At 37.7% G+C, this 23402-nt stretch overlaps 1 protein-coding gene across 1 annotated transcript in view; it reads left to right on the top strand.

Annotated features, from left to right (window-relative positions):
• The window catches only part of EML4 (EMAP like 4), a 93187-nt gene that overhangs the window by 25682 nt on the left and 44103 nt on the right, over nucleotides 1-23402 (top strand). The window contains exons 3-7 of the mRNA XM_009949025.2: nucleotides 7296-7425; nucleotides 13095-13268; nucleotides 15351-15479; nucleotides 18582-18607; nucleotides 19067-19099. Of these exons, the coding sequence (XP_009947327.2) occupies nucleotides 7296-7425; nucleotides 13095-13268; nucleotides 15351-15479; nucleotides 18582-18607; nucleotides 19067-19099 (492 nt within the window). The remainder of the gene's footprint in view (nucleotides 1-7295; nucleotides 7426-13094; nucleotides 13269-15350; nucleotides 15480-18581; nucleotides 18608-19066; nucleotides 19100-23402) is intronic.

The raw sequence follows: 23402 nt of genomic DNA, 5'->3' as shown, positions 1-23402 counted from the left end.
CAGACTAATCATATCACTGCGGTATGAGCTCTTGCCTGAAAAAGTGACCATCTACCAGAATGTACATCTGATGTCTGCCCGGAGAGAAACAAAGAGTTCATGTCCTTTTTCTTGTCTCAGAAGTAATGAGGAGGCTTGTCACAGGTTAGACCTTTGGAGGAACATTTCCTATTGCTCGGACAAGAATTGATATCAAATAACTCATATGCAAATTCAACCCACAAAGTGAAATTAAAGCAGTGGATGGCAGTTTGCAGAGAGGGTCTCCCATGACAATGCAGGCTGGCAGACTGATTTACTTAAAGCAGTGATCTTGGGGACCTGCAAAGCCACTATGTACTGGAGATGCAGATTTATTTATTTTTTTAAATGTTTTTTTCCTTTGTGCAGTGTATTTTTATAATAGGAACCCAGAGAGTTTTCCTTCCTTTCCTGCTCCCTTCTCTCGTGTGAAATAGTGAGTCTCTTAAATAGGAAAAAGCCTAACTAGTATCTTGCATTAAATTCCATCAGATGTAATTTTTACCTTATCTCAACAATGGGTTCATTTCAATAACATTAAGTCATTTTGGTTTATATTAACAAAAATTGACTTCAGGTGTTCAACAAGCTTCATTAATGAAAGTGTAAGATAGACTCGCATTTGTGGGTTTAGTCTTAAAACATTTTAATGTGTAGAATTGTTCTAATAATTGGGTACATGTTTGTGTGGTCTAATCAGTAAATGTTAAAGGAACAGAAAATAGAAGTGTAGAGAGGAAAATGCTTTTGGTAGAGGTGGGATATGTAGGCTTTTATCCACGATATTAAAACTACCCTGGCAAGCTTGTACATGTGTCGTTTTACTCATGGGAATAGTCCAATTGAAGTCTGCAGGCTGTATGCTCGCATAACAAGTAACGATACTCTTGAGGTCTTAATGGATTTTCCAGGTATTGGGTTTAGTGCCATCTGTTCTTTCTGCGTTAAATTTTTTTTTTCTGCATTTCTTCCCCATTTTTTCCTATCTTCTCCTCTGTCTGCTTTAATATTTTATTTTTCTTTTGCTATACTTATTATTCTTGGTGTTCTTCATGCCTTTTCCTTTATTCAAAGAATTTGGATCTAGAGGGTGTTAATGAACTAAGGGTCACTAACCAGCTAAACCAAGTTTAAGGAAAGAGAAATTAAGAAGAAAGTTCATTTTTAAATTTTTTTTATTTTTTTAACTTCTGTCACATAATAATCTTGCTCATTGGAGAAGATATTCAAGGCATTGTAGAGGAATGTTTTTCGGTTGTGGTGATCAGTGTCATTATTCTTTTCCCATGTGCTTCTTATAGGTTTGGATATGTTTTGTGCATTTGTGTGCTTTTTTTGTTTGTTTTTTAGAATAGAGTGGACAAATTCACCTGAGCAGTACTCTGCTGTTCTCTGTGATGCTTCTCAAAATAAGAATTGTAATATCAAAAGAGTTAAATGGTGCCACTAACTTTCACATAAAAATTGCTTTTTGTTTATAACACTTGAGTAGCTCTTTCATCACTGTTTTCCAGAGTATATCAAATTGTTTCAGATAATGAAATCATAGAATACCAGGTTGGAAGGGACCTCAAGTATCATCTGGTCCAACCTTTCTTATTGTAGTTAAAATTTGATTTCCTCTGCTTGGATATAGCTCATTTGGCAATTGGGTGAAGAAGCAGATGGTGCCTCGGGGAAATTATAGCAAAATAATAAGATGGTAGGGAGGGAGGAGGAAAGTGGCTGTGTGGTTTGAATAAGCAATTGGCAGTCCCACGCCAAACAAGTCTTCAGCTTCCCTGAGTAGCAGGTTTTCAAAGGCCTGCCCAAAGAGCCAAGCGTCAGAGCAGGGGCATGGCTCCCGTGGACTCCTAGGAGTGTTAACACCTGAAAAACAAGTTTTATGTCTCTAGGAGGATCAGTTAGAGTTAGAAATGTATGTGCTACAGGTTGATTCGCTAGCTATTAGAAATTTTGTAGGAAATCTCTAACTAAAAATTTAATTATTCCTAACATAGTATTTAGTTTATCTACCTATTTAGAGAGATTCATTTGCATCTCAAGATGTTTATGTGTTAGCTGTATGTTCTCAAACTGTTGGATATTAGCATGCTTCTATTCATATAGTTCTTTTCCTTTTAATAGGAAGTGACAAATAATGTATGTTTAATAGCGAGGTGTCAGGTGAGATTTTGTGCAATTTGGCTTCAATTAAAAAAAAAGTATAAAAAGCATCTGATTTTTTTCAACTAGATATAATTATTGTAAGAATAATTATGTTTGTCAAAACTTAATTTTGTCTTAAAATTGGATAATTAAACAAGATGAAGTATAACTTATAGGTAATGAACTGAATTATTTTTTCCTGATTTATATTGGTCATTATTTGAGAACTAATCTCTTGCCCTGGCCTGTAATGTTTGTTCATGTGGTAGAAGAAGAGAACAATTTTTCTGCTTAAGAAGTCTCAATCAGAATTAGACACTTACTATGTAAGTGGAGTAGTTGAATAAACCAAATGCTGAAGAAAATATTTCCCTACCCTTCAGGATACAGTACTTAGTGCTCCCAAGCTATTTCTTTGCCATCATGTTCCATGAGCTGAGGGACTTGTCATCCTTTGAGACTTTGGAAGCAGAGCAGTTAGTTGCTTTGGTACGATTTATTATAACATCTTGAAGTAAGTTTAGGATTTGTCACAATTTCTAGTTTCCTTTTGATGTCTGTCTTTTAGGAAGGAAGTGCAGATAAAATCTTTTGTTCTGCTACACTTAGAACTATTTCAGTCTGGTTTTTCTGCACCTCACCTGTGTGGATTCTTTGGTGACTAATAGTGTGGTGAACACACGCTGTATGCTTCTTTAGTACAAGTACTAAATAGGGGTTCTGTCATTCAAGCAATCTGTTTTATTTGCACAAAAACCCTAGTCATGTAAGATATTTGAAATAAAGAATTTCATGTCAAATTTTGCTGAAAATGAAGTATTCTAAGGTTGTTGAAGAACTTGGATATTGTATGCCTTACTGTTTAAAAAAAAAAAAAAAGGCAATATTGCAATATTAAAAAAAAACCAACAGTATGAGTAAATCCTTTTTTTTTTTTTTTTTGGTAAAACACAATTTGATTTGAATGAAGTGTCCAGAGAAGTTATTTTAATATAGATGCAGCTACTTACTTTAAATTGAAATTACCTAAAGAAGACAAAGAAGGGCTTGGTTTAATTTTGGAAGAAAGACAGTTTACCTGTCAGGACATCAGCAAATACAAAGATATGAAGCTAATTGTTGTTCCAGTTAACACAATTGATAGTATAATAAACCAAATTTTTAACATGAAACAATGTGAATTTTGTGTTTGGGAAAAACAGCTCTAGTACCTTGTATGTGTGTTTGGCAGGAAAAGCTATCGTGTTATCACAGGACACACATTTTCAAAACTTACCACTGTCTCTTACAGCTTGGCTTCAGTTTTTCCCCAGTTAGCTAATCAAGGCTGATAAAGAATTCGAAATAGATTCTTGGTTTATTGTGGTCTGTTTTTTCTAATCCTACTTATCTTTCATTCACACACTTGTATACTTGACAGATGTTAATGAAATGGTGCTTTTGAACTCAACAGATACTATTCTATGAAAATTATCAGAACAGAGATGTATCCATTACCCATAAAAGACATTTTTTGCCACTTTGATCTCTGACAATTTGGCATTAATCCTGGTCACGATACACTGGCTTTCGTTTTATGTTCAGTTTATGTCTGGCTTTTGTTCCAAACTAACAGATAAAGCTGAGTGCTATTCAGTCTGAACAATTTCAGACTGTTTATGCTAGCAGGTGACGTATGACATGATATTGGCAGAGATGTGCAGTCCGAGTGCTGGGAGAACTCAATAGTTTTAGCCTATTGATCCGGAATTTGTGTTCTCCTGGGCTGCTTTGTTATTTCCCAGGTCTCTGAAGCAAAGTTGCTTGACTGCCGTGAAGGACTATCTCTGCAGTAAAGAAGGTTATAGCATTGTTAATATTTGACATCCTTTGACTGTAGAGATGCCGTGGTTAAAAGTCATAAAGAGACTTGTGAGGTTTGGACTGATGGGTTGGTTTCCCTGGGATTCTGACCCGGCTGGGAAGATACCGGTTGTGTGTGTCTGACTTCATGGGCAGCCAGGCTTCACTGCTCCACTGCCTGGGTTGTGCACAGGTCTGAAACTTGTCCTTCCTTCTCACGGCTTAAAATGTAAATGCGTTTCCTTTACATATAATTGCAGGTGATTCCTTGAATTTTTAATTTTTTTTCCCCTTTAAAGATGGGTGTTGTAAAGGTCACTTTTAAATACCTAGTTAAAATGGAATATAGAGAGTGAGTCTGGAAGGGGGCTTGTTTCTTAGGGGTGTTGGGTTTGGGGGTTGAGGGGTTTTTTTGTTTGGCTTTTTCTTTTTTATTGTTTTTATTGGTTTTTACATTTTTATTCCTGTGGCACACTCATCTGTGACTAACCAAGATTTTATTCTGGAGTGTAAGAAAGCCTGACATATTTTTGGCACTTGAAAACAATCTGTCAATGCACTTTGTCCTACGTATTGATGTTTCAATCTGTGTCCAAATGTTTCAGTCACTTTTTCAAGAAATGAGTTATTCAGGAGATCTAGATTATGTGTAATTGTTAATCATTTTACAAAAATTTTTTTTTACTTAGAAAATCTTCATCCCAAACTTATTTTTGCATGCCACATGTTGAAATTAGGAAGCACTCTGCAGATCTACCATCAACATCCACTTTACTGAAAAACAAATAACCCCAAAATTCCCATACGGATCCTTTTTTAAGATTATTATCGTATCCAGCATTGTACTGAGCAGTGCACATTCCTGTCATGAATATACATTGATGTGCATTTTTATTGGTAATCGGTTTTGTCTTTGGGTGTAAGCAGGAACCAACACTTTTCATACCTAGTAGGGGGAATTCTTCTAGATGTCATCAGTGAACAAAATAGCAATGTGCTTCTTGCTTGAGAAAACTGAGCAATTTGTTCCTCATCTTATTAAAAGTTCCTATACTCTGTCTGTAGCACTGTTGTTCTTTACACTTTCCACTGAATGCTTTCCCCGCTGTACTGGGAATTACTCCTGTTGTGTCTCCTGATTCACGTTTCTGGAAAGCTGTGCTAGTGCTGGTTGGAGAAGCATTGATCTATTACAATGAGCAGACAGAGATGTTAAGGTCGTATGAAGTTCAAGAGTGAATCATAGGCCTTGATATTATGCATCTCCACAAAGAAGATGATTTACTTTGTCACTGAAAATAAAAGAAGCTAATTTATAGGCTTCTCATACTGAAAGTGCTTTTTAAGCTCGTGTGCTTTTGTTCTTGCATCTAAGTTACACAGGGGTGTAAAAATCTCTTGAGCTTTAGAGGTTTTGTACAGTATATTAACTTTTAAAGTAAAATCTGTATTTCAAATGTGTATGTTACAAGTAAAATGGCCTCTAAGAAGTACCAGTTGGAAGGAAACATGCTGAGCATATTTATGCAGAAATTAGGAAGAACAATGATCTTTGCAGTGTTTCTGTATTTAAGTGTGTCTTTACTTTCTTCAGATTTCCTGTATTCTCATTTCTGCCTGGGATATTCTGCATGCTCCTTTTGGCTTTCCTGATACGAATTTCAGATGTGGTCACATGCTGCTTGGTGCATGTGAAGCAGTATATTGTTAGCGCAGGTCAGCCCATTTCTGCCTTCATCCAAATAGTTCTGAAATCTAATATTCCCTTGATGGGCATCTCTCATATGTAAAGTGCTTGTTTAAAATAAGAATTAATTTGCCTCTCAGCCTGCATGATAGAGCTGTGATGTGACAAACGGACCTAAAGCTGATATTGTTCAAATGATGCGTCTGTGTGAGTTTGCCCTCAGTGCACAGAGCAGTCGATTCTCTCCAGCTGCTTTTTTACCCCTCACTTTTATCGTCAATGTGTGGCCTCATGCCTTATCTGTCGCACAGTGTTCCAAGCCTGCCATGAATACAGACCTGTTATTTTCCTGTCAATCGCATCCTTCCTACTCGTTGCTGAAGTCAGAGGGACAGGACATCACGACCCCACGAAACGCAGTAACAACTTGCCGTTTGTGAAACAGGGATGTGGCACGAGATGGGGTCAAAAGTGACCGCTGATTTTTGGATACTTAATGTGAGATAAGCCCAGGGTTTTTTTTCAGGGCACGTAATGCTTCAGAGGGGAAAAGCACAAGTTTAGCACTTGGGGGAAGGAGGGGGCAAAACTCTTTTCTGAATAAGACCTTAGAAATAAGGCAGGCATGCAAAAAAGGAGAGAGACACAGTTAGTGGGAAAGGGTGAAATGTCAGGTTTGAGTGAAATGCCTTGTATTTCACTGACAGTCTGTGGCAAAGGCAGGTCTGTGCCAGGCTAGCGTTCAGCTCTTTAAATAGAAGAGCCTTCGATCCCCCCGTCTTCCTTGCAGTCCCCTCCCACATTCACTGCATAGTTTCAAACTTCTGCAATGAGTGAAGTGGGCATCTGACAGACAACAGCCTTCTTCACACATACAGTCTTGATTCATCCCCGGAGGGAGTCTGTAATGTTCTCTGGATGTGGCAGATGTTCTGTGGAGTGAAATACATCAGAAACTTAACCATACCATAGTGCATGTGCTCAAGGTCAATACCTTTTTAAGATGGAAGGAGCAGCTGAAAACAAGCTGAAAAACTTGATTTTTTGAATCCTTAGAATCACAACTCTTAAATAACTCAATAATTCTTTCAGTATAGAGAGGGTTTCTGTCTGCCACTTCTTTGAACTTTAGTTTAAAAAAAAATAAATTGAAAGCAACAAACCTCATGCAGTGCCATCTGTGCTATGATGGTTTTAAACAAGAGTTGAAATAGTCAGATCTGCTGTCCCACAGCTGTTGGAGCTAACCAGCTTCCCAAGGCTAGCTGTAATCTAGCGTTCTCCCTGTGGATCACAACTGGAAAGAGATGTGGCGTGTCACTGAACTAAAGTACTTGCTGGCAGCATGGCAGTAGAGAAGCTGACGCCTATCAGAGCGTATTCTTGCCTGTCTTAGCGTCCCAGGTCTCCCTTCTCCAGATGCCTGGGTTAAGGCTTTCATAAATGTATGTCACTGGATATGGGCTAGGTGGTTGTCCTGAATGCTGGGGCTGCTGCCGTGTGATACCAGGTACACATCTGAGAGCTTTTGGTTTTTCAGATGGATCTTTGGATACAGCTGTAAAACCTTATGTTCTTCAATTATTTTTTTTTCTAGGTCAGCCAAGCGTCAGAGAACATATCTCGATACCCTATATAACTAATGGGAGTACAGGAAGCAGGAAAACAAGCCGCAGTTCCTCTGTTTCTGTTGCCACAAAAGAGACTCTTTCACCTGCTGCAAAAAGGTACCAACTTGTTACTAAAATTGAATATTATTTTAAAACTTTAAAAAAAATTATTTATTTATTAAAAACAAACAGAGCAAGAGTTTGATTTTTGCCTGTGCATGACCCTCTACGCAGCCTCCTGAAGGCACAAATGAACTTTGGAGATGTACCATGTTGTTGGGCTGGTTACAGCAGTGTTCTAAAAAGAATTCATAAATGGAGAGTATTTCTATAGTGTATGGTGTCCAAAATGCATTCTCACTAAGGGACAGAACGGGCAAATGTATTTCTAAGACAAATGGAAATTTTTTCCTTCTGGTATTCATCTGCATCTCTCCCCCACCCCCCCCAAGGAAATTAAAGGACAAAATTGACTCCATTGTCTGGAGTGTCAATAGTAGGCAATAGCAAAATAGCTATGAAACAATAGTGGATTGTGTAAGATAAAAGTTTACATTTTTGCGTAGAAAATCTTAACCTAAAATGTGGCTACTTCATGAAGAATATCTGTATCAGATCTCAAATGTGTAGAAATCACACTGCATGAGTATTCCTAAGTTAAATGAGCTAAGCACCAAACAGCAGCTTTTTTCCCTCCATGTAATAGTTTCAGCTGCATACAGTAAACAGAAGTGTTTGTATAACTACTTTCTCCTGTGGGTCTGTTAGATAGTGATTACATGGCTTCTTCAGTCTGTAGGTTTTGCACTTATTCCTGTTTGTTGGGAAGAATAGGCTGCCAGATACAGCCACAGGACAGAGAACAATATATAACTGTGGTAAAATCTGTGAACAAATTCTTGGCCTCTGTAGAGTACTCTGGTAAACTCCAGTGGCTGGTTTATCTTCTAGTGTGGGTGTAAATACTGTGCTATACAACAAGACAGGGAAACGATATACTTCAGGGAATAAAAATGCTGTATGCAAACATAAACTGTATGAGAACAAAACAGAAAAAGCTTTAGTGCCCATTGCAATTTGGAGAACAAGGGGAATGCCCCGCTCTTCACTCTGCTCCATTGTGTAGCATTGCATATCTTTCTTTTTATTGAATCCTTATGTTTACTTTTCAACAATAAATCAGTGATCACTATGTGTCTCTGTCTGCTAGTGTGACAGGCACTGGGACAAAAGACATTCCTGCGGGAAGGTATTTCTTAGCACTTTCCCATTAATCTTAGCCCTGCGGCTCTTGGCACTTTGATGAGAGCCAGTCCGGTTCCTGTGGTGTTCAGCTTGCATTTGTGCTGAATCACCTTCTTGATTCATTGGCTGCTCAGCACTTGACTACAGAAGAAGAGCAGAATGGAGTGGCCGGCATCCCCTTCATCTGAGTTAAGGCCTTTAAAAGGAGACCTGGATAGGCCAGAAGAGGAAGGCTCAGATATGCAGAGGAGCAGCTCTTGCCAGGCATCCAAATAGCTGTCCAGGGGAGGATTTGGTGTTTCCAATGTGTCTGAAGATATGTTACTCTCTTCTTCAAGGCTTGTTTTAGGAAGGGTTAAGTCCCCTCTTTATTTACCTTTTGAGCAGTTCTTTTCACTCTCCTGTCTTAATACACTCTTCCATTAAATTTGTCTGGTATTTGGAAGAAAATAGACTTGCCCTTTTGTAAAATTACCAGCTCAAAAAAGGTGAAAGAAAATGTCAATCTCAGGCTTGTGGCTGTTTTTTTTTTTTTTAACCACAGCAAAACTGTTCAGTACCAGATAGTTTTCCTAGTAGGAGACATCAGTGAATGTCAATAATAGTCCCATTTCCTTAACGTTAGGGTAAATGAGCCTATTTCTAACATTCTTGTCATGGTTGAAAAAGAGGGAGGCCAAAGGAGAATATCAGCTGGTCATGGGATTCTTCGATGCAACTCGTCCAGGCTTGTCTTCATGCTGGATGTTCAACTGGTGCAGCAGGTGGACATGGTCAGAATTACACTTCAGTTACCAAACAGCCCCCATAAGCTGCCCATTAGCTTTCCACGTTCTAAGTATATGTAGCCGTACATCTAGTCACAAATAACAGGCGGCCTACTTGTGTTAAAACTGGTACTGTTGTTGAAGTTTAGTGTCTGTATTTTGTACAGTTTTCATATTGTACATTTCTGGGGCTCTGGCCTCTGTAGACCTGCCAACTCTGAGAATTTCTTCTGTTTCGTTTCCTGGACTGTTTAATCCTTGTTCTACCAACTTGAACACTGAGATCATGGAGATGATTGATGGCCTAGTAGCTGTACAGCAGTACATCTTGTTTCAGCAAAGGTATGCTAAAATACCAGCTGTTGCTAAAACTAGAGCCCAGGAACGTACCACGAACAACAGGTAGATGATGTTCCATTGACGGAGACGAAGTCATGTACGTGTTGGGAAAACTTCAGCCCTATGGTCTGGAACTGACTTGTGATAGAGGTGTTGAAACACTTTAGAACAAAACCCCATGCTGCATAGCTGGTATTATCACTGGAGTTGGAAACAGGTTTTTCCTTTGTACTGCATATGACTGTCACAAAGACCTGCTTGATCATTTTCCTTAGGACTAAGCATTCTTCTGAAAACAGCTTCTGGTAAGAATAGTCTTCATGTTTCAGAATGACCACGCTCCGCAGTAGCTGCCAATGTGTTGTGGTCCAAAGGATGAAACATTGTGTTAAGTGAAATTAGAGAATCTGCAAAATCAGGATAGATAGTAATAGATCTCAACTACTCACATGTAGACTGAAGAAATGCCTCATTGAATTGGGATTTGGAAAGAATTTTTGGATGCATTAAATGACTGCTTCCCAGAACAACTATTCCTAAGAAACCCACAAGAAAAGGTGCTGTTCTTGATTTGGTTTCTGTTGTTGCATAAGACCTGGTTCAAGAGGTATTAGTGGAAGAGCCGCTCTGTGACAGCAGTCATAATACAATTAAGCTGAAGATTTCAGCAAGAGAGAGCAGACCAAATAAATTCAGCACAAAGATACTAAATACCAAGACTGCCACATACCTACATGATTTGCTTTCACATTAAAATGGCAGTCAAGAATGAAGCACACTTGCAACCTGGTGGTAGATAAAAGCACTTTGTTGGAAGCCAAGGTATACCTTGTGCTGCAACTTGGAGAAACTAGAGTGATCCAGTCACACTCATGGCCCAACAGAGAAGTTAAGGAGTGAACCTAATGGCAAACGTGCGAAACAGATAGTCCACAGCTAACAAGCTTGGTGAAGCCGTTGAAGAGATTCCCACACTGAACTTGTGGTTTCTAGGAGATGGATCAGATGAGCTGAATGAGTTTGGGTAAGAACCCAGAAAATATGAGACAATTTAGTCTTATCAGTTCAGGTAAGTTAGATGGTATGCTGCTGCCAGCAGGTGGTATTCACCTGAGTGTGCTGGAGGAACACAGAGGAAGATTGCAGGATTGCTGGTGTGTCATTGTAAACAGGATATTATAAAAAGTATGGGGAAAGGGACTGCAGTAGTGACCTCGTTCTTGAGTTCTTTTATGCCACCAGCACAGACTGAATGTGGTGCCAGGTGAGCCATTGTTCTGACCAAGTAGGACCATTCTTTGTAGACTTGCAAGCTGGAGTTACTGAAGTCATTATGCTTGTGTATCTTCTCTTCTCCTTCATCTCTTTTACAATTGCTATTAGACTGTGTTTTGAAATCACCAAGTAGAGGGAAAGGAAAAATTGGAAGCATGTCTTCCTGAAAGTTGATTTCTTTAAAAAAAAAAAAAAAAAAGTCTGTCCTAGTAGATGGACTTAGTTGTGAGAAATCTTGTGTTTATGGGAGGTTGAATGCAGAGCTCTAGGAGTGTGCCTGTTGGAGCAGGAATAGAGACTCTTATTTTCTTTAGTAACAAGGCATTCTGAGAATTTATTTCACTCTACTGCATTTCTTGCCGCAGACTGTGAAAAGATTAAGGTTGAGTAGTGTGCTTTTGCATCCAGCAATGCAAGCGAAGTCTTCTGATTAAAAAATAATAATAATTTTCATACTTCTAGTAAATTGAGGACTTCTGGCTATAATTATTAACTGAAACCCCACAGTTCTACAAGCTTTGTTCTCTATGATCGCATATATGTCTTCTAGAAATGTGAAAGCTCTTTCGGTCTTGTTTTCATCTGTTTTTCTGTAAAGAAAATGTAACTTTGGTGGATTATGTTGACATTTTAAACTAGTTAATATGGTTTACAGAAGAAATCCTGAGTGTGCCTTATAAATGTATTTTGGATTTTATATTATTTTTCATGTTTTGACCTGTTCTTCAATGCCTTTTTGGAAACATTTAGAAAAGTTGAATGTATATAAGCATTGAGGGCTTTCTCTCAGTGGTAGATGATATACTTTATTTGAAAGAACGTGAAACAAAAGATAGTCCTATGAATGTTATATTAAAATTGGAGGCCCATATTTATTCATGTATCTTGAATACTATCTTACTGTTTTTAATTTGGGGGGGGGGGGGGGAAGATAAATGGAAACACAAATAATTAAGATTATACAAGCTTTCAGGGGCGGAATTGGTGTGAGGGAATAGAAATCTGGATTCCCCCCTTCAGAAAGATACTATTTCTTTTTTACTTTGCAGGCTACTTTAAACCTAAGAGAAAAATCTGTTTTTCCTTTTTAGCCCGTGTTTGTATCTTGCTTTGTTTGTTCACTGAGAAATTTGTCTTAGAAGGCTTTCTTAAAAAAGGCTACTCTTAAAAAAGTAATAGAATACGTACTGCAGAATACTTTTCTCTTTCAGGTCCTGCTGTTGTTTGTATAATTCAGTATATTGCAAAATGTGCTATTTTATAGAATAGTCTTTTAATGAATCTTTTTTGTATACTTAGTGGACCTTTGGTTAGGTCCTTAATGAATTTAAGGTTGTTAATAATGTGTATTTAAAGCTGTTTCAAATGTTAACCTAATAAATACAGCCCTATGAAAATAAAGATGTATTCTTAGCTGTTGTTTACTGAAGGCATTAAAGAAGTGGCAAGACAGTCTGATGTTAGTCAACTACAGATCAAAACAGCGATGAGTTTTCAGGGATGATTTCCTTTGAACTCTGGTGCAGCCAGGGAGAGCCCAGGGACCAGCAACAGCCTTCCCCTCTTCCGGTGACAGCACAAAGATAAGTGGTACCATGCACGTCCAGAACTACAGAGAGAGAGGTATAGTTCCATGACGGGCTTAAGCTAATCGGAGATAGTGCAAGTCACACTCCTGCCTTTGAATTGCACTGAGCCTCGGCTGGCAGCATGGTAAGGTAGTCAGTGAGCTGAACCAGAGAATGATTTTTTTTTTTTCTGAGGGATGGCGGACTTGTGGTGCGTCAACTTGTGTCAGTTTTGAGTGCTGTAGAAGCACCCACAAATGAAGGAAATAATCAAATCAAAGTTGTACTCATTTTGAAATCAGAATAAACTTCGTGCAATGACACAGTAAAAATATGTAAATAATCTTCTGTGCCTCCATCACCTTTTTATTTTTGGAGCTTGTGAATGAATCTTGTTTTAGCAAAACACTAACTTGAAGAGCGTGAGTGAATAACCAAAGCATTCTTTTGGTGATTATATATCATAAGTTTTTACATTCTTCTCCCATCTTTTCACAGAGGACATTTTCTCCCACCTTTTTAATTTATTTGCTTGTTCTCTTCTTTTTTTTTTTTTTTTTTTTCCCCCCCTATGTTATACTTTATTTTACAGCGGTACAGAAAAAAAGAAGGAAAAACCTCCAGGACAGAAAGAAAAAAAAGAGGAATCTCATTCTAATGATCAAAGTCCACAAATTCAAGCATCACCTTCTCCCCAGCCCTCCTCACAGACTCTCCAAACACACAGGCAAACTCAAGAAAGCAAGAGTTCTCCTCCAGCTAAAAGGTTTTCACAGTACCACAGTACAGAACTAGAAAATGATTGCAATGATACTGAGTTCGTATGAGTCATGTGAAATAGTTCCAGTCTCATGATCAAGTTAATAAATATTTTATATCTTTTGTGCTAGAGAAGATGCATTCAACATGCATTGCAACACAGCAAATACGTAAAAATGCAGTTTTTCTTTGAGTAAATTTTTAAGATTACAAAGGTTTTTTTGTTCTCTGTGATCGAAATCCTAAGATGGTAGATTACCTCTAATCAGTCATTATTCTAAAATATTTAATTATGACTTTGACTTGGTCCTTCTTAAAATACACTTAATAAGTTTTGCCTGGCATAGCTGAATTGCAGAGTGTATTTTGCACATGGCCGTTTACTACGTATGGTAACAGCATTTGTTAAATTCTAGTATCATTGCAACTCTTCCTTTGGGAGTTTTTCTTCTCAAATTATTCTATAAAGTGACTGCAGTTTGGATTTTTTTGTGGCCCTTACCTTTTCAATTCCTGCTAGGTTGCAGGGTGGTTCACTTTTATTCCAATTCTTTACATGAGTGAAGTTCTGGTTCTACACCCAAATCGTAGAACTCCTTGACTTAAGTGAACGTAGAATTCTGTTTAGGATTGCCGCTAAGTTCCCACTCATGGTAGTGAGAATTAGGCACAGAAAAAATGGTACTTTTTTTTTTTTTTTTGAATGGCTTTTTAAAGTCAAGGAAATGAATTTTAAGATTTCGGTGGTTATTTCTGAATTGCAAAACTATGCAGATCACTTGGTGTGATTTCTTTTATTTTTTTCTTTTTCTGGTTCATTGTCACCTGATTGATTTGGAAGGTGTGAAATTTTCTTCTCATGTTTGGCATTTAGGAGATTGAAATTTACAGTGTTTCACAAGATTATGTTGTCTTGCATTGCTCGAATTCACAGCTCTAATAAATATTTAAACTTTCACTTGACTGATGCATGTTATAACACTCCATAAAGGCTCTGTCTTCATGTCTTGCACAAACGCTTAAGTTGTCTGAAGCTGAACTTGCGGCCTGTTGTTCTCCTGCCTGGTATCTCACTGTAAAGGGGTTTGTCTGAAGTCTCGCTTACTAATCTTTGCAGTGTGGGGAAAAAAAATAAATGCCTTTTTTAGTCTCCTAATGGTTTAACTTGATTTGATTAACTTGTTTGTCGCAGGACCTTTCAGCCTCTTGAGGTGCTGTGGAAGGAGCTTGCCATTTCTAAGGTTGCAGTTCAGGACTTAGTCCTGCAAAAAGCATTTCTGACGGGATGAAGTATGATACTGTTAGCAGGACATATGCAGACTCTAAATTAGCTGGTTGAAGAATAATTTGGGCTAGATCACTTTTTGAATATGTTTTTAATTATTAAGATGTATGTGAAATTAATGAACTACTGACTGCAAAACTTGCAGGTTCTCATTAGTGTATATTGGCTACAGTAAGATTACTGAAAAATTGTATCAGAATTCATGGATTTAATCATCTGTAGTATTGGGCCAAACCTAGCTTGCCTTATTCAGGCAAGAAGTTTGCAGACATTTGTTTCAAAAAGATTAAAGCCATTAATGTGGTTCAGAACGTGCTGTCTGCAAAACAGCCATGTGAAACTGTAATCTGATAGAACTGTTCTGCATCAGAAATCATTTTGTTAAAGCTGGTGAACAGTTAATCAGGGGAAAAAAAAATCTACTTTGTTAGCTTAGGTGATTTTTTTTTTTAATAATCTATTCTTTATGGCTAATATACTGTAGCCTCATTTTTTTCCACTTTTGTAATTTGTTAGCAATATAATAATGAAGTATACAGTTATTTTGTTCAAGTCTTTATGTAAGAGCATTTGGAAATAGAAAAGAATGGATAAAAAACATTTGGCAATTGTCTTGCTCAATTGTTTTCATTCATCCAGTTAGAACTTTTTGACTAATCTTTTTTTCCTGTTTCATGCTTCAGCTTGAAGGAAGATCTAGCTCTGCTTTTGTCTCCTGCTGCTTGATCTGTCCATTGCACACCAGTTCCAGTTATTGGTGTCTTATTATCTTGTCATTTTAAAATGTTTTTTTGTTTTTTCTAGCATAAAGAAATCTTTGACTGCTGAAAAACCTCATAGTGCTTGGGAGAGTTCAGATGACAGTCGTTACAAGCTGCTGAGAGTATCATCAACATCTAAATTAATATCAAAAGTGGCAAAGAATGCAGATAAGTATGTATCGGTTTGATACGTAAAAGCGAGTGAACTTTAGACTCAAAATATTATGAAACTGCATCATTTTAGTAAACTTATTTATCTATATGCTAAGACCATTTGCATCTCTTGCATGACTTACCAATGTGGCGCTCCAGGTGCCTCTGGAATCTTAAAATTATTATGGAATGTGAATGCAGGATTTGAATGTAAATATATTTTAACAATGCCTGTTTGGGTTAGTGGAATTATGCACTGTAAGTTAAGATTTGTGGCTTAATGCCACTGTTGTGAAGCTTCCAACCAGTTTTTTCCTAATTAAAACCAATTTGAAAATGGAAGTGTATTTCCTTGAAGTAATTTACTGCATTTGACATAGTGTGTCTGTTTCTAAAGTAGACTGTATCAGTAAGAATATACTTTTATGATTTCAGGTAAGTCTCTCAAATTAACTGTTTAACAGGTTCCTGATTGCAGGTTCTAGATAATAGGCAGGGATCTTCTTTTCAACTTCCCCTTCAGTAAGTGATGTGCTGTAGGTCATCATTCGTCTTGTGCTCTTCTTCACCAGCAGGTTTTCTGTTTGTAGTCTCAAGGGCCTCACCACAAATGAATAGCAGAGAGTAGTTACTTCTATTCCTGTCCCCACAGGGACAAGAGTTTGCTTTTTGCTGTAACTCCACGTTGCTGACCCCTATTGTGACCCACTACTTGTCCTCAGTACTCTTTGCCAATTGGGTTTCCCACTTCGGATTCACACACTTAATTTCTTTTTTTGACTTTGTTGAAATTTTGCTGAATTTGTTGAAATTGTTGTGTTGTCTTCTTCACTGACCCCTCTCCTATTGCCAAGATCCCCATTGCAGCTTCTCCCAGCATGATATCATTGCAGATTTCATACATCTGCTTATTAAGCTTCATTCAAATAGCCATTAACTGGTCCAAAGCAAAACTACCTCAAAACCCCTCCCATTATGACAAATAAAACTCTTCAGACCTTTCAGAGTAATTTCCAGTCTTTTTATGATTGTGTCTGTAGAGTTCTCCTTAGCTTGCCTATAAGACTGCCAAATACATACTTAGAGTCAAGAGCGATACAAGTGCATTCCTTCTTTCCTAGGAATGGGAAGAACAAAAACTTAAATTTGTCTTGGGTGTGGACATCGGCACACTTACTAAAAGCTTTCTGCTTAGCCTGAAGGGTTCTGCAGAGCAGTGAAGTGCTATGTGTGAGGCATTATGGGTTATATATTTTGCAAGCATCTCTTTTCCTTTTATAATTGGTTTTCACTGCTGGAATTTAAAAGCCCTTTGGCAATTTAGATTGTAGCAGGGTACTGCTAGATAATATTTTGGAATGAAATAACCCTCTGTCTTGATTTCTACTTATCAAGTTTCTTTTTTTGTTTTTTGTTGTGCTACTAAAATATCTTTCACAAAGTGGTATATACTTCCAATTTGCTAATAATAGAAAATAAGTTTTACTTTTTATTGACATTTTGTATACTGGTTCGGGCGTGATCAAAATAGAGGTATCTTGTTTCATTTTCCTGTGATTTTGCTTATTTTCTAAAGGACTTTAAATGCTGCCCTTCTACAGTCTCTAATGTAGGAAAAAAATCAGGTAGCTAACAAAAGGGCAGACAAGGAAAGATTAGGATTAATTGTTAGAGAAAGTTGTCAGTAAATAACTTGAAGCTGTTGTATCTTAAAATATTTGGCAAAAAAAACAAAGCTTCAAACACTATCAACTGTAGACCATCATCTAACTGAAGGCTAGGTGTTGTATTGTTTGTGTACCTTGTTCTTATGCTTAGATGTATAATAAAAACACCATTTGCATTCAAGAGCACACATTAATACTCATTTCTTACTGGCATCCTGTGTGCCCAATTTCTAAAAGAATTGGTTGGTATTGTGCAAATGCTTATTGTTACATTGCATTTACTGTTCCCAATTAAGAAACGTTGGCCTAATCTGCCTGAAGTTACCCGAGACTTGTGCAAGGGAATAGAATTCAGCCCCTGATGTGGGCCCCAGGACAGAAATGTTTTACATATGCTTTGCGCTACCAGCCCAGGATATGAACTTTGTTTAGTAAGTTCAGTCTTTAAGCCAGCACTGAGCTGTAAATCAGCCTGATAAAGCCGTAAGAAGTAAGAGGGTTCCCACGGCAGCCCATCATTCAGTGTTTTTCAGGCAAGACTGGGAATCCAGTTTTAATTTTTCATTTGGCAGGGTGGTGAAGGGTGATTCTACCAATAGGCAGAGATGACTTTCCTCATGCATATGCTTGACCCTTTGTCACTGTTACAAAAATTTGACCTCCATCCAGCTAAAAATACTGGATGCCACTCATACCTTCCTGCTGAATTTCAAATGAATTCGAGAGGGTTTTTGTGTAATACGTTCTCCCGTCAAGGACTGTTATTTTGGCAAGAAGTAGCTCTGATGCTAGAAATCAGTATTTCTTCCCTCTTCACAAAAAAGGATTGAGGTTTTTTGTGAGTAGTTCATTCCTGGTTCTGGTGAGGAGAGATTTCTCAGCTCCTTTGGAGATTTTGTGTTGCACATCCAGTAATTCTGCATGGATCTGGTTTAAATGAAACTGCAACTTGCTTACATTTAATCCATGTGCCCAACAGGGTTAATTCCTAGAAAAATTTGTGTTGTTGTGTGCTGACAGCTTATTTTGACAGGTGTTAAATGCTTTGCATGCAGTCCTGAGGGTGTTTGGCAGCTTAAAACATTTGGTTATTACAAGCTTGCTTTCTCAAAATGGAATTTTCCGTGCACAAGGAATATGCCCTCCATAATTTATTTTTAAAAGCTTTTTGTATTTTGTTGTTATCGCAGTAATTCCTAGGAACCCTTGCCATAGAGCCAAAGATTTTAAGTTACTCAAAAGATACAGTGAACTTTCTAAAATAATATATGGGTAAAAGTGCACTACAGTGACCAAGATTAGTTATTTAGCATCCTATATGTAACTGTATACAGTTACACTGTATACAGAATCTGATGAGATTGCCCAATGCAATAATGTGTAAGAACTAGGTGGTATTGGCTTGATAAATATTTCACATATAGTTAACAATATTATTTTGAATTTTTCCCCAGGCACAAAGATGTCATTGTCAGCCAAGGTAAATAAAAACATTTCTTTTTAAATACTGGTTGAGGTTGAAAAGATTTGCTTTTGACTGAGTTGTATGTCCTGTAAATAAATACATTGGCACATATGCTTATGAAACAGGGCTATAGAGCTAAAATAGAGTTAGTAATTACTCCAAGAATTGATCTGGCCAAATATTACTTAAGACCTGTATAAGGATCTTTGACATTACGGAGAAATGCCTCATTAAATTGGATCTTTAGGAAGAACAGAAAGTTTTGGTGGGTAGTGGGAGGATTTGTTTTACTTTTGTGAAACAAAAAAAACCCTTTTTTTTTGATTATTTTTTCTGTGTGTATGTGCATAAATAGAGAGAGGTTATGAAAACAAAAATCTGTAGTTTTGACCTATGTGCCAGTCTTCATCCGAGCAGGTGTGAGCGAGACTTTAGAAATAGTTTTAAGATATTTTATTTCTGTCCCATAACCAGCAAAAATGTCAACTCGTGAAAAAAACAGCCAAGGTAAGAATAAAGCTATACCCTTTGGTTGCTTTCTAATTTAGCGCTCTCACAAATCTTTTATTTGGCTTTTCACCATCAAAGAGCATCAGTGCATGATCTCCTAAAAACTTTGAGCATTTCAATAAGTATTTCAGCTTTCTTATTATGGAAAGGTACATGTATATGTACATTGCAATCTATGTGGGAATTATTTGGGGGTAGTCTAAAATAAATTACTAAAAGCATAATTTCCTCAGAGAGGAATATGTGTTCAAATAAAGTTCTAGAAGTCTTGCATTGTTGCCTAAGATATCAGAATATTAAGAACTGCCAACTAAAAGATTTATCTCAGCTTTCTGTCTTGCCAATATTACAACATATACACGCTGATTAGACAAGAACAGAGACTGAAGGTTTTAATATGGTCTCCTAAAATGAAAAATGAGTCTCTTCTAAAGTCTTTGCACCGATGAATCTTGCATTCTATGGCTACCTGCTGCTGCTGGCTTGTTCAGACAGGAAAAGGAGCCGTCTGAACATGGTGGGATGTGACAACAAAATAAAGCCACTTCTTGTATTGCAAAACTACTCTGCTTTGATGTCCTGCAAACTGTACTGAAGCATGCACTTTCAAAACTAAAGCATGTAACCCAAGTGCATGCTGTACACAATATATATCTATGTACAGAGGTTCTGTCTCATGCTTTTTTGCTGCTAATTAACAAACCTGTAATCTCCAAATTCTGTGCTGTAAGCAAGACTGTAATCTTGTAATGAAAAATTATACACAGTTTTTGATTGTAATCAAAATTATACAAAGTTTGATTACTCTTGGTCTCCTCTGGATTTTCTGTCAAAAAGAAAAAAAACACTCAAATTTTTGGAAGTTAATATATGAATTGTTGTAATGAAAACAACTTGAATCCAGTTGCTTTACCTTTTTCCAATTCATAGAGGAATTACAGATTTTTAAAAACATTCTAAATTGATACTTACCAAAAGCATCCTTCAAAGACTAGAGAGATGAAAGCGGGTGCATAAGCATCAGGAACAAAGAAGAAATGTTTCTTTGTGCCAGGGTGCGTAACACCAGCTGTGGAACAGGACATGTGTGCAGCAATGGTTACTGTAAAAAGAAAACTAATCAGTAGTGTTCAGACCAGCTGCAATTTAGCTTTGCAAGAATTAAATAAAACTGTTAGATTAAAAACACCCTTTCTACCAAACACAGCTTTTCACAAAACCAAGTTGCGTACAGCTAAAATAACTTCAATACTAATTCTTTCCTTACAATGTGCTTCTACTATTCTACGTGTTCTACCAAGAATGGGCCGTCCTTCAGTTCACTCATCCTGATAGCTATAACTTATGTGGCCTTGATGAGTGCCCTGCTATCTGTTGTGTTACTCTGCAGATGATGTGAGCTTTCACTGAATGATGAATGAGTACCTTCCATGTGGGTCATGCCATAGTCTGTTCTGAGCCCAGCTGGAAAAAAAGAGAAATATGATGCAGATGACAGTGGCCCCATGATGGAGGGAAAGTCTTGTCATAGAAAATGCATTTACTAACATTTTAAACATATATAGTGGCAAAACATCATTCCTTTAACATGGATGAAGTTGCAATTAGCAGGATTCAGCATCCAAAGATTTTTTATTTTTTTTAAATGGACCAATGAGTGTATTTTTGGACAGCTTTTAGAGTATATGTGTGTGTGTATGTGTAAGGCTGTGTTAGGTTTTGTGTTGTGTTCACTGCCACAGAAGTAACAACCTGTTAGTTACTGTAGTTGCAGAGAGTCTCCCCATCCTTTCCGCTATAAGCTCAGCAATACTCAGCCAATTCTCTGTAATGCCATGTCCTGTTCCGGGCAGGTGACTTTAGCCTGTTTTGAACTTGCTGGTTGCCACATAAATAAACCAATTTCCAGTTGGTACCTTGACCCAACAGGTCAGAAAGTTGAAGAGTTGCACAGGCAGTTAACATGGTTTCTGGAGGTAAATCCCATGCAGCTGGACAGAGTTGTCTTGGGCAGGTTGGGATGAAGGGTAGCCTTTGCTCATGCTGTTTGTGCAGGACCCTCCTGTTCTGCAACACAAAGGCATGAAAAGTTATAGCTGCTTTAACACTCCTTTGTGGCTTGCCAGCCTCTGTGTCTTGAGGCGAGCAGTCTATAGCATGGTGTTAATTAAGTTACGGCAGCTCCCCTGAGCTGCTCATTTCACTAGGCTGTATGCGAAACTCTGCGTACGCCCCTGGCAGGCACCTTCTGTGCTAATGGTTGTGTCAATGAGCTTCCTAGAAATTGTGTGAACGAGACCCTTAGGAAGACTGCTGGTGTGCAAACTGTCAAGCTTCAAAGCAAATCTATGTAAGAATACTTCAGTATCTTTATACACGCATAAAATAAGTTTGGAAACACAGTGAAATTGGAAATTATCATAACAGACGGTGTTTGCATGGGATAATAGGATGGAAGGTGTCAATTCTCTGCAGCTTTGAACATCCTGGAGTCACTTTTGTTTCCTTTTTTTGATTCAGCTATTAAAGAAACTACTTTGAAATCTGTCACTATAGTACAGTACCACAAAATGTAGAGAAATGGTTTTTTGCAGGTTTAGTTCTTGGAATCTCATTTTTCTAGCAGCAGAAGTTACGCAATATTATATGTGTTGTGACCATCTGTGCGTGTTCATTGTGATTTCTGTTGATAGTACATGTTAGCTATAAAGTGAAAGACTTGAGGAGCAAGTGAGAATCTTGGATGAGCTTCAGTAGTGAAAGGCATTAGCTTCGAAGTCTGAGTTGACTTTGGTATGGAGACCCCCAGAGAGCAGGCTACAGGTATTGCATATGAATGTCAGCAAGACCTGGGCAATTCTCTCCTCCTGCCAGCAGCAGCTGCAGCATGGGGAGCCACAGCCTGCAGCTGCCTTTCGGGCAGTCACTTGACTTTCCTCTGTTTAGCACCATGCTGAGGCCCTAGGTGTTACCAGTGTTCTTCATGTACCTTCTATCTCAGTACCCAGTTTTGTTCCCTCAGTGTCTTTATCTCTCCCAGTTGGGTTGAGTTGCATCTGCTGCACATTAAGGTTGGTCCTGAGCTTTACGTGTCTGGGTATATGCTGAAGCAGAGGTAATACAGACAGGAACACTTTGGTGATGCCGGTCCAATTAGGGAAGTATTATACGCACTTCATACATTTGCTGAAGAGATTTTTGAGTTTAGTTTTTTCAGCTTGTTGTTGAACATGTGTTTGTTTATCCTTGTAAACCAGGACAACCTTTTATCAATAAAATCCAGTACTAAGGAGCTATTAAAATTCTGTGAAAATCCAATAAAGGTATGGGTGAGATGAACAGGTGCTTACTACAGCTCTAGAAGGACACTAGCGAAGGTTATTCTTTTAAATTCTGTACCAGCAGGTGTTTTTAATTGCCTATAAAAGCCATCTTGCATTTTACTTCAGCACAGACATTTTAAAAGTATTAATCATAAAGAGTTCATATTTTTATACCCAGAAGTTAAAGACCTGCCTTATTTTAAGATGAAAGGTAATTTTGTCACTGAGATTCCATGTTTGAGTTTGGTTTTCAGTGATAGCAGCTCCATATATGAATCACTTGTTCACTTATTACACTTAGACATTTTTGGATGGCAATAAAAACCATCTGTGAAGGAATTAATGAAAAACATTCGCTGCATTCCTAAGTTTGTTTCTTTTTAGATTATGCTTTATTAGTTTCCAGTACTTTTTCTTCTGTTAGTTTAACTGTGCTATAGTTCTAGCTTCATAGAACAGGGCAATCGTGAAGCTCACAATGGAAAAATTTACCCTGTTAACACTGTGTTCTGTCCACTGGGAGTGCACAATTCAGTAACTGCCTCGGATCAGACACAGATTTTCTGTCAGATGCTTACTGAAGGTGCTCACATACCTGTGGGCAAATGGAGACCCAGTCTGTCTCATGACGATTGGGCTGAATGCTTTCTTACAGGCGCAGTCAAAAGCCATAGACACTGTCAGAAAAACAAACTGGTACTTGGAGTTTCTATCACTGATTCTTGGTGAAGTCAGGATTTTATTATTTAAGTGGGAAGCATTTAGATACAGTCTTACTAAGCTTGTTTATGCCCAGTACTCCTTTTCGAGTCCATTTTTTTAATAAAATGCTAGTTTCATATGAAACTTGAATTATTTCAATGCAAATGGTAACTGTTGTTAATACCTAGATTCTTAATGTCACCTAGTACATGCAAAAACAGGGATTTAACTATGATTTACTTATCGAGTTATATAAAATTAATAACCAAAGTTAT

Source organism: Leptosomus discolor, chromosome 2, assembly GCF_034619465.1.
Source record: "Leptosomus discolor isolate bLepDis1 chromosome 2, bLepDis1.hap2, whole genome shotgun sequence".
Taxonomy (NCBI): Eukaryota; Metazoa; Chordata; class Aves; order Leptosomiformes; family Leptosomidae; genus Leptosomus; species Leptosomus discolor.
Note: the sequence above shows the minus strand (reverse complement) of the source record. Positions and strands in the feature narration are given on the sequence as shown.